This window comes from Hermetia illucens, chromosome 2, assembly GCF_905115235.1.
Source record: "Hermetia illucens chromosome 2, iHerIll2.2.curated.20191125, whole genome shotgun sequence".
Classification (NCBI taxonomy): Eukaryota; Metazoa; Arthropoda; class Insecta; order Diptera; family Stratiomyidae; genus Hermetia; species Hermetia illucens.
The window spans coordinates 37,866,029-37,879,702 of NC_051850.1; the positions used below are offsets into that span (position 1 = coordinate 37,866,029).

Below are 13,674 nucleotides of genomic sequence, written 5' to 3' on the forward strand. Positions count from 1 at the left end.
ATTGCAGAACAGCAAGGTAACAAAAGAGTAGATCCAAAATTAAACATTCAAACGTCTCCTATAATAAGTGAACAAATAGCGCTTTCGACCTTTAAATTCAATGCCAAAGACGCGGGTAAAAAATCATGGTAGACGACGGATCTGAAATCGCTTTTCTAAACGGTCGGCTTATATTCAGGACGACTTTCTTTTGTGATACTTACATAGCTTTTGTCAGGGACAGCGAAGATTGGAACATAGCGGGCAAATGTGCGCGAAAAGCGACATGAGATAATGCATGGGCGTAACTAATACCATGGGGCAACCCGGGTTCAAATCAATTATGTAAGCAATTTCACAGCAAACCTAACATGTTGAAGAATGGGACGACAAGAAACATCTACTCTTTCTACAATGCATAAAAGAGCAAAACGACCTATGGGTGTGAAACATATTCCAATGCACCGTTCGTCGTTCAATCCATGTTGATAAAACAATGCCTTAGTATTCTGTTTAGACAGAAACAGGCTGCCCCCAAATCAGATGATATTGGTGGTGGCGGTTAAATCCCACGGGCAAAAACATGCTTCTAGAATTGCTAAAAAGCATTTAGCTACATCTACGATCACCTGAGAAGTAGTCAAAAAGAAAATTGGTTCCTATTCTTAAGAAATACAAAGCCCAAGGTGATTTTAAATGATGAGGACCACTTTGTTGTGGAGGAGGAATTGCCACAAGGATATTTACTGAGTTCAATACTTGTTAACGTTTAAAGATCATTCCTACAAAGCAAAATCTCAACAAATAGAAATCTTTCAATATGCAGGCAACTTTCTCGTTCTAGCTCCTGGTGATAATAGGGAACATTCACAGTATAGCTAATTAATTGTCGATGTTTGTTCGTACGGAGATGTGAAAGACTAAAGTTGCCACTGAGCCTGGAAAATTGAAATACGATTTTACGAAAAGTTGTTCTATTATAATTTCTTCAGCTCGACCATCTACAAAGCTACCTCAGAGCACAGGATGCACCCCAGAGAAACTGAAACTTTCCTCGACTATGCATCGTCTTCAATGGCTGCGTCAAAGTATCTTAAGAAAAAAATATGTAGAGTACTGAGAAGGTGCTTAATCAGCTTGTCTTTGCACTCACTAATGAGCATCCTGCCCTCCTGCTGCAAAGCAAACAACCCTCCCCACTAATACCTATTCAGCATCATCTTCACAGAATAGTCTAACGGAAGTTCTTCTCACAAATCATCTTAAAGTTTTCAGTAAGAAAACCTTATGGAAATGTGGATTCCTACAAAAAGGCAGATCTTGCTGAAATCTGTAAGGAGGCTCATAAGCTGTAGCTGGAGAAGTATATGCGCTTTTCTCGAGTCAGACTGATCTTAACACAATGTTGAAAAATATTTCCGTTCTATCAATAGAATTTCTCGTCATTTGGTGGTGTGTAGCCGAGGAAAATTATTGATAAGATATAATCATCACAGACTCTCTTCATGTCATAAATGTCCTCATCAGTAAGGATCCTATCAAAAGTGTTCTATCTTGTGGCCGTGCGCCTGATGAAATGAGCTCGCATAAAGTATACGATCACCATCTCAGTTAAGCCTTTTGCGGTTTTTCCCTCGGAAATTACTCCTTAAGTCTTGGTTTCAAGCCCCCACGTAGAAGTCCCTCATAGCAGATCGTACTTGACCAAAATCGGTGTAACACAGCGGATTGCGACCGCTTTGGGTGAAAACATGCCCAAAACTTAAAGATTAACATAAATGGTGTAAGAACTTCCGTTTCTTGGGCACACTTTTCGCTAGAGTGGCCTTGTCACTTTCGGAGGAACGCTCCGGGAGATACAAGAAGCTGAAATTAAACTTTTACTTACTTATTGCGTTTTCTTGGTGGCAGTCTGGGGTAACCAGGCGCCGAGCTCTAAAATCGGCGTATCGTCCTGTTCAGGTGCCATAGTAAGCGGTATCGGCGCGTCATACCGTTTGATGGCTGAGATCCTCATGAGCAACACAGACATGCCAAATTCAAGCTATCGTTCGACTGGTTAAGTGTTAAGGAAAAGGCCCGTATTGGGGTTTTGCGAGGACGTGGTGATAGTAATAAGGAAACAGGGAAAGAAATCAATAGCTCTGAGGCAAGTATTAGAATTTTCTTTAAAAAAGTATGCTATAGATGGCAGTCTGGGACGAAAACAAGGGAGCGAGAGGAGGCAGGTGATTACTCCCTGGGCGAGGCGGTCAATATAGCGAGCATCCTTGCGAGATGGATTTGCAACTGCTCCTCAATTACGTACTGAATTGCTGGAAAGGGAAAATGTGTCAATTAGTGTGAAAACGGTACAGCGACGGTTGAATGAATTAGGACTCAGAGCTCGAAGACCAGCAAAAAGCCGATTTTAACGAAGGTTATGTTCGGAAAAAGCTGAATTGGGTATAAGAACGACGTGACTAGACTGTGGACGATTGGAGGCGAGTTGTATTCGCTGCTGAGTCTAAATTCAATTTGCCCTAGTGTGAAGAAGAAAAGGAGAGAATTTAATCCCCAGCGTTGTACGAACTGCGCGTCATTCTCCCTCAATAATGAGGCGGGGATGCATAACATCCAAAGAAATTGGTAGTTTTTCGTTTTTAAGCGATGCTGTCAAAGAAGTACAAAAAGTTATCGAAGATTGCGTTGTTCAGACGGTAGAAGCACTGCATGAGCACTTTGATGAGTAATGTTTCGGCTCCGTGTCATGGAGCTCGTACTGAAAGTAAACGAAATTTTTTATCTGTTTTACCCTTGATACGGTTCTTATTTACAATTAGCATCTTGGAAAGAGTAGCTTGACATATAGTCGCTGCCATGGCCAGCAAAGAGCCCAGTTGGGCGTTCATGAAGCATCGACTGCAACAAAGATCGATAAGGAACAAAGCGAATCTAGAAAAAAACTTTAGAAGATATATCTTAATGAAATTCCGGACGATTTTATTGAAAATTTATACCAATCGATGCCCGCACGAGTTGCAGAGGTGAGTAGGGCGGAAGGCAGTCATACGAAATACTAAAAGCCGAAAATAAAAAAAAGCGAAAATTAACTTCTTCTAATTTGACATTTATAGATACTTTCATTAAAAAAAATCGTTTAGAAAATTGTTTGTATATATGTTTATTTTCGACGTTATTTTTTTAAGGTTTTGTGTGAAACAAAACCTTATTAGAATGGTGACGGTGTCTGTCTGTCCGTCTGTCTGTCTGTCTGTCTGTCTGTCACACCCGATTTATTCGGAAACGACTAGACCGATTGTCACGAAAATTGGTGAGAGTATGTAATCTGGTGATCCCTTTACATGCAGTAAGTGGCGCCATCTTACGTTAAGTTTAAGGGGGGCTCTCCGTACATGTGAATGGAGGGTGCAAATTTTTTTTTCTCAGAATGTAGCCAAGTAGGGTATCAAATGAAAGGTCTCAACTAGTACTTTTCGAATCTGGTTCAATATTTGATATTAGATGAAACAGAGGGGAGTAAGGGTTGAAAATATGACCCACAAAAAGTGTAACAGGTCTCGTTCTCAGAACCTATCCAACCGAAAAATCTGGAAAAAATCACAGTGGTGCATCTCTACGAAATCTAGGCCTCAAAATATATCCGGTTCCGATATCTGCACAAATAAAGTTAATAATAGTATATTTCCACATTTTAGAAATTTACCCGGCACCCCCCCTTATGTTCATCCCAGAAATACAAAATTTGGCATGAGTGTAACGAAGAATATAATGCACAGTTTGGTCAAGTTTGAAGAAAATCCAACTATTATTAACAAAGTTATAGGGGGTGAAACTTTACAATTTTTTGTGAATTTCGTGCACTTTACAACCCGCATGACGTCATCATCACATATCAATTCGTCAATTCCACAACGAAATGAATTCTTATGAATTGGGTCGCAGACAATTATTTTATTTTAGTTTTTTAGTTATTTGTCAACCAGACATGTGTATATGTAGGTATATAATATATGCGTGCTAATGAACTTTGCGGCTAGTGCCTAATTCAGATAGATATAAGACGTAAATCGGAAATATGGGTACGATAAATTTAGATACGTGCATATATGTGTACAGCAGGTAATAGGCAGTTTGTTTGTTTAGGGTGAGCGTGATATCTATGGCTCTAATATGTACGTATGTCTCGTAGTTTGGAAAAATATGAAGGATTATGTTGGATTTGTAGCTATATACGGACAGAGAAATGTGCGTCTCTTACATAAGATGAACACAAAACCTTTATACCCGAAGCGCGAGCTTCCGGTATTCCGACTTGTTTTACTCTACTATTAACACACAAATCTTCGATGAACGTACCATTTTCCTAAAAACTTCAACTTACCTTTCCACCATAATCTTTGAATAGAACTTCCACTGGTGTACATAATAAGAACTTCACATTCAATCACATGAAGCAGAACTTTATTCTCCAGCAGGATTTTCTCTCACACTCGCAGTGCGTACATTTTTTTGTCGGGCACTGTATATCTTTGCTTTCAAATCACAGAGAACGCCGGGTATGCCAAACAGTTTAAGTAACTACCCTAGCTAAGCCAAATATAAGTGGCCATACTCAGGTGTAAGACACCATTGGAATTATATCAAATTCCTAGCAAAATCGACGATTGATGATTCGAAATATTACTACGCGATGAAAGCCGATCGAATATAAATTTCTCAAAAACTCCGGTCGAGAATTGTAGTCAGGACCGCATGTTGACGACCCGCAAAAACTGTTCGATAGATTAAATCCTGACTAAAAGCTTATACATAAAAATCATGCAACGTGTTTACTTCCACTTAAAATGTGCAGTTTGTTACCCACTACCAAAGCACCTCGAAAATCTCACACTGGCTATAGAACACATGATAGTGTATAAGAAAGGGGTGACAAGCGAACTATGTATATCAAACAAATTTCCATTTTCAGGAAGTTAAGCCAAAAAGAAAAACGAAACATACTTTAACGTAAAAGCTTTTATTGTAAAAAGATCTTTTCTCAAGTACATGGTTGGAAATTGTACATCCTTGCATCGATGGACTGCATCGCCTTATATGTAATTACCTGCAAGGAAAGAAACTGGATTAGTCGCGAACTAACCTTCACCCGCAATGCAGGAGTAGGAAGCAGTAAATACATCTTCTCAGTTCAGTTATGGTAGTAAGCAGAATCATTCAGCGTGAAGTCTGACGCTTGTTGCACAAATCATCTTGGAATGTACTTCCCCCCCCCCCCCCCCTGCCCCAATGCTTACTTCCAACTGTCCTGCCGAGTTACGCTCCGACTTACCTAAGATTATCTTAAGCCCTCAACAGACAAGCTCCGCCAGCCTTCTTGATTTTGTTTTCGGCCTTCTTGGAGAAGTACTTGGCTCTCACGATAATGGGCAATTTCGGCAGATGACCTCGTCCGAGCAATTTGTAGTAACCCTGGAAATGGAAACCTCATTAATTTCTGTCCTCACTTGAATCCACGCGGGGCATATAAGTAACGGAATCAGAAAGGCTTTCGCAACACTGGAAATGCAATTGTACGGTTGCTTTCAGACCGCCCGACGCCTTAAGGGGTATCATCATTGAAAACGGAACAAATCGACTGAGAGCTCGTCGGCAGGATACTTACGAATTTCACTAGATCGACAACTGGAGCTTTTCCACTCTTTTGGTCCTTCTCGCATTCATCGCGGACCTTGTCCCCGACGAGCGACCACAACTTGTCCAAGTTGATGGTTGGGCAGAACTTGTGCTGGCGGCGCAAGTGGAAGTTCCTCATACCAACTTTACCGAAGTATCCAGGATGGTATTTGTCGAAGTTGATTCTGTGGTGATGCATACCACCAGCGTTACCACGACCGCCAGGATGCTTGCGGTGCTTGCCTGAAAGTAACGTTCCATGATAAGTATAAACACGAGACAATGTCTCACAAGTTCCAACTTACCGATACGACCATGTCCATGACTGACATGACCACGCAACTTCCTGGTCTTCTTCCTTTTTTGATTCGACTGGAATGCGTTTAAGAAACACGTTTTAGTTACATTTTCACTTATTCAAAGCATGAATTATGATTATTGAACATCGCGACTCGAAAGTTGAATTTGACAGCTGGGTCGGCAAAATGTTTACATCGGTTTTACGGATAATCAGCAAATATTGCAAGAAATAATTGCTGCACTTGATTAATTTCGTTAGATGCCACAATTAAATTGAGACTTGGTTTAGGGAATCTTACCGATGACAAAGTTATTTCAAGATTTCAAGAGCACGGTTGACGAACGACAACTTACCATTTTGATGGAAGGTTAAAAGAGGGAGAAACTTGAATGAAGTTGGCTATGAGTATGAGTTTGTTTGCGAAACATTGAATTGGGTTCGTTCTGAATTATAGGATCAGTCGAAATGTTAGATAAAGATGAGTAATAGATGGCGCTGTTTTCTATCGAAAACGTTGAATACCTCATAAATCCTTCGATTTTCACTCGATACTAAGCCCCAAGAGGACCTGAAATTAATTATGAGGATTTATTCTTTATTATGAGTATTTATACCTCAACTCAACATGTCAACTGTCAGAAACAACCAAAGCCAATACTTTTTGTAGCTTTCACTTTTTGGAAAGAAACATACCGACTTTATGTGAATTATGGAAAATGAAAAAATCCTTCGCCTTAAAAGACAATTAGTTGCATATTGATTTGAAAATATGTTCAAAGACTTTTTTAATCTTTTGAACTAGGACAATTATATTTTATTATTTTTTCCTTGGGTTTAAATTAGTTTTAATGCCGAAACCTATTCGTAAAAATCTGATCTCGATAAAAGGCATGGTCGCTTTGGTATAACAGTTTAAAGAAAGGCAAGATTTCCAGTTTAGAGTGCTAAAAGTGGTAACATTTGGAAAATTACACGGCTTCCGTTCATGCAATGTACCACTTTTTACACAGAATAAGATGCTTAATTTTTTGAAGAAAAGTAGTTGTCTCAAGGTAACCATTTTCATTTTTTTCTGTTTTTTTTTTGGTGAAAAAAAATGTGGTTACTCGTTTAAAATATGATTTTTTCAACGAAGACTTTAGACAAAATGCTTGTAAATGAATTGAAACTTGAATATTTTGTCGCATATTCTTTCGCGGCAATAACTGCATACCCGTTTTGTGGCATGGAGTTAGGTAGGTAGGTAGGTATCAGTGGGCACTCTGAGGAGCCCAATTAGCGAGTTGATGCGCCGTTTTGATGCTACAAACTCCTAAGACCCTGACTGCTGTTATGACGTCAAGGAGGCAGAGTCCCAACTGGTTCAGATCTTCAGAATTAGCCCGTAGCATTCACGAAGGAAATCAGTTCTCTCACCTTGCAGCTAATATCTCTCTGAGGTCCCCAAAGAATGCTTTACCTAGTGTCCATAGCCTGACTCTAGCTAGAGCTGAGCAATCTTCTCCGCAGCTTCGGCAATGCGAATTGCAGGGTATGCCGAGCATGGCAGATGGTCCTCCATGGGCCAGTGCCCTATGCAGACCGCCGTAATCTTGTATGCATTTGCACGCGTCTGGCACAGGAGCTCTCGTGAACAGGTTTTGTTATATGCGGGCCAAATCCTGCTTGACTTGGCATATGTGGTGAGCCTTCGCAATCTGAGGTCCGCGAGTGCGAATAGATTCTGCCCTTGATAGTCGCCAGCGGAACGCCGACACCCGCCGAAGGACTGAGCAGAGCCCCACCCGGTCCGCCAGCCCGTCCATTTGCCTTCGCCGGTGTTCCACCCTGCCCTGGTTGGAAAGTCCACAGCAAAATTTTTCGTAAAGTTTAGCTTGCGTGTGGCATAGTCCGTGCCGGGGAATGCCCAAATTTCCCAAGGTACTTCATCTAGCATGTTACAATGGCCGTAAGGCTTCGCTGTCCTGCATCCGGACTCACGTAGTCTAACGGCACTGCACGCTACAACGTATTTAATTGTGGAGTTCTAGGGGGAGGAGATGTAGGAGTTCATTGAGAGCATCTGAAGAGCAAGACTGCAGAGCCCCGGTAGCATCTACACACGCGGTTGAATCCTATTAAGCTTCGTTCTATTGTATTTTTCGCTTAAAGCTTGCCACGTTAGGATGGGGCGCACCACAGCTGTGTGCATCCAGAGAACCTTGTCGGCCGGAGACCCCATTTCTTTGCAGGGGTCTCTTACAGGTCTTCTTAACTCTCAATATATTCAATCTCCAGCTTTGCATCCAGCATTACACCTTTACTTTACATTGGAGGAAAGAACCAATCTTTGTTCATTCAACAGCGGCAGGTGGAATTCAGGTACCCTTGTCTTCATGGTAAATAGCATCAGTTCCGTTTTAGTTGTTTTTATGCCGAATCCGCATCTTGCGGTCCACAGGCGCTCCTCCCATGATGTTAGTCATAATGGAGCGAAACATCCCTGACACTAATATCACCAAGTCGTTGGCATACGCTACCTCTTCCCCCCTGCTACTGTCCAATATTCGCAAAATTTCACCATCATTTCATCATTATTAACCAGAGCACCGGAGGGATGGTACTAGCCTGGGGCGCGCCTCTGTTCACAGCTCTGGTCAAATGGTTGCCTCCCAGAGCCGACTGGATATTCCTGGTTGTTAGCATGGATATTGTCCAATGCGTAAGATACCCCGCCAATCCAATATTGGTCAATGCTCCCTTTATATCCAAGAAGGCAGCTAGAGTATACTGCTTGTACTGCAGTGATCGCTCAATCGTGCCAATTACCTCGAGGAGAGTGGTTTCTGTGGTTTACCTTTGAGGTAGGCATGCTGGGACTTAGAGAAAGACGTTTTCTCCATAATCGCCCTTAAGTGGATGGCCAGGACGTGCTCTAGGGTCTTCAGTTCGAAAGAGGTGAGGTTGGTTGGTCGAAAGTCCTTCACGGACCCATGGCCGCACCTGTCCGCTTTCTCCAACACTGTGGTACGTATCCCAAAAAGATACAGCTCCGGTAAATTTCGATAAGCCACGGCACAACCCTTTTCTGTTGTTTCTGTAGCATGACTGGCATTATGCAATCCTCGGTAATTACCGATTTGATAGTCTCGCACAGCTGGGGTGGAGCATGGAGTTGACAAGCCAAACAATTAGATTTATTCGAAGCCTGGCTCACTGTTTCTCAAGGGCGGCGTACAGGTCGATTGTTCTTATGAAATTACGTTCTGTGATGTTTTAGTCAATGATTCCCTCAGAGATGCCAGGATTTTGTACATGTCATTGGCAGACGTTGAAGACGGCGGTTCGCCAGCCAACTATTCGTGATTCGATGTGAATGACCAGATTATTATCATGCATAAGCATCCGTTGGTCATTTTGTCGTGTGCATAAGGGCAGCATAACTTCCGACAATAAATTGCAGTATTTAACTACCATCATAGATCCACCTGAATGTTTGATCGTCGGAACTTGGTATTTAGCCACGTAATGTCCTTCAAAAGCTTGTCAAGTATAATGGATCTCATCTGCTGAAAGTGACGCGAAGTTTAAGGCGTTGAAACGTAACACACCCCTCCAACCACCGACACTTAATTTATCGTAATCTTTCAGAAAACTTAAATTTGCCCAATGGTGTTCTTCCAATATTAATGTATAATATGTTATTTTTAAGTTCATTTGAATAGATATTGAAATGGGATTATTTTGAGACCTAGATTTCATGCAAGCGCATTACTCTGAATTTTTTCAGACTTTTGGGTTAGGTTGTTTCTGAAAACAAGCTCTATCTCACTTTAAGTTTGCACATTTTCACCCCTTAATCGCCCATTTTGCAATATACATCCAAACTAGAATGTGTGCAAGTGCTAATTAAGATTTCTTCGGGCGTTCGCCACCGTTGCTTAAGATGGTCAAAATCAAGGAAGCTATCCAATCCAAAGACACAGAATTGCAGGCAGAGAACGTAGTCGGTCAGGGATGCATTTCCGTGTTGACGATGCGTCACATTAAAAAGCTACAACGTTTTTGTAACCATCCATAGTAATGATAATAAGCGATGGTACAAAATTGAGGATTAGGATTTGAGACTTACATTGTGGAGGGTCTACCGTTTTCGTGCATTTGGATTTCAATTATTGAAGACATTCCAAGAGTTTTTCGAGTTTTGGGTGTGGAGAAATAATGTTAACATATTTCCACACAACATTATTGGATTATCATTACCAAGTATACTTACGAACGAAGAGAAAAACAGTATGTTAGATACGGAAATTGTGTTTCAAGCCCTCGTAATCCCTGTTACGACGAAAGAATACAAAGAATGTTATTAACAAAACGAAGAGTATCAGGAATACACCGAACAACAAACAAGGAGGTCCAAGAAACTTTCGGCGAGCTTAGGAAAATAGCAAGGAAAAAGTGTAGAAAAAGTGAGAAATATATGGTACAGCAATGAAAGATTTGGGACAAACTATAAGTCTTCGTAAGGACGATCAAGGCAACGTCTTAAGTAATCCTTACGAAAACTTCGATGAGTTCGGACGTATTGAATAGTGATACACTAATCCATTTTCCTTCGATTGAAGAGGTTAAATCAATTCAGCGCCATGACAAAATGACAAAAAAATTTAATAGGGACCCGGAAATTATCTTCTCATTTTTCTCCATCAGTTGAAAACTACAGAGGCAATTTATTGTTGGGCACGTTTTACAAGAACCTGCTGAAAATTATTCGAGCTAAATTACATCCATATGCCAACCAAATACAGTAGGGCTAGTAGGACATTGGAAAAGGATGATCAACAATAATAAGTAACTAAACTTCATTGTATTACACGAGGCGATCATTCCACCTTTGGGCAAGTTGCTCGAGACCAACTTTGTTGCGAGATGCTAGAAAAGCTTCATCTACACAGAGCAGTGTTCAGGGTGCTGAATGTTGTATGTCCGAGGTGGTAGTGTCTATGACAAGAACAAAGATGAGTGGCGAGGGAGCGATTCCCCCTTCTCCGCCAGAGACACGGAGTGATTTCAGTATACTTGCCACACTTCGAATTTGATTCTTCGGGTCACGGTAGAGCAATTTAACATAGCGTATAAACTCTTCTGATAGTAGGTGTTGTCGCAGTACATATCACATGAGTGTGTGGCGCAAGTAATGCTCTCTCTAGGTTCAAGAATGTAATGTCGAAAGATAGGAACTTCTCACGATATTTCGCAGTGTATATTGCCTCAACAGCTTCGCAGTTCTCGACTCCTCGGCCTGGTGCACTGTAATTTGAACGATGTTTCGAATGCAATTGCCATCATTGTGCTCCAGAATCCTCATGTTAAGAGCTAACAACCGAATCCGTTGGTAATTTGAACATTCTACCGAACTGCTTTCTGTATTCTAATTGAAACGGTTATGCTTTGTCGTCATTCAGTTGGTGTGCTATCCTCCTCGACAACGCGATTGAAGAACTTACTGAGCCAGTGTTGTGTATGACTTCCAGACTCCAAAATTCTTTTTATTCCGATATTTGCTTAAATGAAGCTCACAATAACACATTAAGCGTGTATGGGGTCGGAGAGAACCAAAACCTCTGAGTACTTAGACCCCAGTGGTCCATTGTGCTCAATTCCCATGTATAATGGAATATCCCGGATTCAATTATGTATTGTAAAATTCCCGCTAGTGGATGGGATGCAACCGGCTGCAACTGGAGCACATCAACACCAACAATCTAATGTCTGAAGCTTCCATATGCGTTGACTCGTTCCAGGATAGACATACATATGTTATTTTGAAATTGTAGTTCTGGCAGGAAAAAATTTTGGTGTACAGCAAGCAGCAAGGTCCTACCACCTGCCATTATTGGGAATCTTGCAGTTATTAATAGCAGCATTAGCCAATGCTACTGACACTGCAATTGCTGGTTCGGGTTTCGGAAGGAAAGAAATTGAATCCTCTTTTGCTGAGGCATCCGAGCCTTCATTTTTTTCTACCACAGTCACCACAGTGACCAGCTACCCACGGTATTAAATCTAGATATAGAGATCAATCTTCTCAATGCCCTCAATGCAGCTTGATTTCGCTGCAGATTGCGATGCGCCTGCCCTTTAATGATTTTTTAATGACCCAGGTTGCTCCCCTTAAGACATACACTTTAGCCTGACTGTTGCATATTCTCCCGAAGAAACAGCCCATTTCTCGTTTCTATTCGAAAGGTAGACTTCTGTTTCCGGACTCTGTTCTGTTGAGATAAAAAACAGTACCATTGGACTGGATTCATTCTCTTCTCCCAATGCTCTGTCCCCTCTCCCTCGTTGATACCCCATAGATCTAAACATATTAGTCTATGAGGGGCTATCATCGCAGTGCTCTCATGTTCGTTTAGACTTTTTTAAAATTCAAATGAAAGCCATGAAATCGAACTTTACGATGAAAATTTTATTACAATTGGAGAGAACAAACCAAAGTGATGGCTGTTATTGTCTTAAATGGTCTATCCAACATAGCATTTGGTACCTCACATAATCCGCGGGTAATGCTGACTTCCAACGCGTCGATTGAAGCCGAACCGAGCCAAACTGTGAAATCAAACACCTACTTAAATGATTTCCTAAAAAGTTTATCGTTTCTCACGCTGTATGGCAAGTAATGCCATCTTGTTGAAATTAAAACTTATTAAGATCACGGGCTACAATTCAAGATAGTAAGCAATCCGTTATCATGAGTCCATAGTAGTCACCATTGACAATTACATTCTGCGCAGCCTGATTTGTGAAGGAATGTGGACTGAAGTTTCCACCGGTTTATAAACTACATCCAACCGTTGTTTTATGTGGATGTAATGGTACCTCTTGATACTTTGCAGGTTCAGTTCAAATAAGGCAATTTTCTTCACTAACGTATTGCTTGAATCAGAAATACATCGATGATGTGCACCATAAATACCTCTAAGTACAGAAGAAACGCTTTTAACTGAGCACTGATTTTCATAGTTTAGTGGAACAATTTGTTGACGTTGTCGCGGCGCTAGTCTTCCCACGACGATTTGCCAAAGAATACTGAATAAAAGTGACGTGATAGTTGGACACGAATCAACCTATACAAATTCAAGGGTTACAGCTTGAGTAATGAATTTGGAGTTGTATCGGAGGTCGTTTCATCTTTACCTCAGCATGTTTGTTCCAAACAAACTCTTTGCCTCGGTCGCGGTTCAAATCTCACTGGTGGCAGCGGGATTTGTATCGTGAGTTGATGTCGGATACCAGCCGACTCGCTGTGAATGAGTATCTGAGTCAAATGAGGGTAATAATCTCGAGCGAGCGCAATCCTGACCACACCATCTGCTCCAACACACTTCAAGTCCCTGATTCAATTGGATAGTTGCGCCTACGATTATTATAACTCCTAGATGTTTCACTTCTTCGGAGATTTGGAGGATTATGCCTCTCAGCTCTGAAGGGTAAAAGCCATTCAGTTTCCCCCTTTTTGTATATAAAATCACAAGTTTTATTTGGATTAACTAAAGGGCCATGTCTGAGGCACTAACTGTCAATCAAAACAACAGCGTTTCGAAATTTCGACCAACAGCTACCACATTAACCGCATACGTTTATCGCTTGAGTCTGAAGTTCTTCCCTTGCATGCAGACTACCTTAACTTTTTATCAAAAGGTGCAAGGACATTATAGCAGCTCTCGCTTTTTCAT

The 13,674-nt window shown here is 41.2% G+C and overlaps 1 protein-coding gene across 1 annotated transcript; it reads right to left on the reverse strand.

Annotated features, from left to right (window-relative positions):
- Positions 1–4,980: 4,980 nt before the first annotated feature.
- LOC119647910 (60S ribosomal protein L27a) lies at positions 4,981–6,398 on the reverse strand. Its single transcript, XM_038049229.1, has 5 exons — positions 6,310–6,398; positions 5,961–6,027; positions 5,645–5,898; positions 5,312–5,451; positions 4,981–5,086 (listed from the first exon to the last, which is right to left on the reverse strand). Exons 1-4 carry the CDS (start codon positions 6,310–6,312, stop codon positions 5,323–5,325), a joined length of 453 nt encoding a protein of 150 aa, XP_037905157.1. The 5' UTR covers positions 6,313–6,398; the 3' UTR covers positions 4,981–5,086; positions 5,312–5,322.
- Between the last annotated feature and the right edge of the window lie 7,276 nt (positions 6,399–13,674).

Excerpts from the sequence above, each read along its gene's own strand:
- LOC119647910 (XM_038049229.1), bottom strand. Across the intron at positions 5,899-5,960 it reads TCATGGACATGGTCGTATCG|GCAAGCACCGCAAGCATCCT; the intron begins GTAAGTTGGAAC and ends CGTTACTTTCAG. Across the intron at positions 5,452-5,644 it reads TTGTCGATCTAGTGAAATTC|GGTTACTACAAATTGCTCGG; the intron begins GTAAGTATCCTG and ends TTCCATTTCCAG.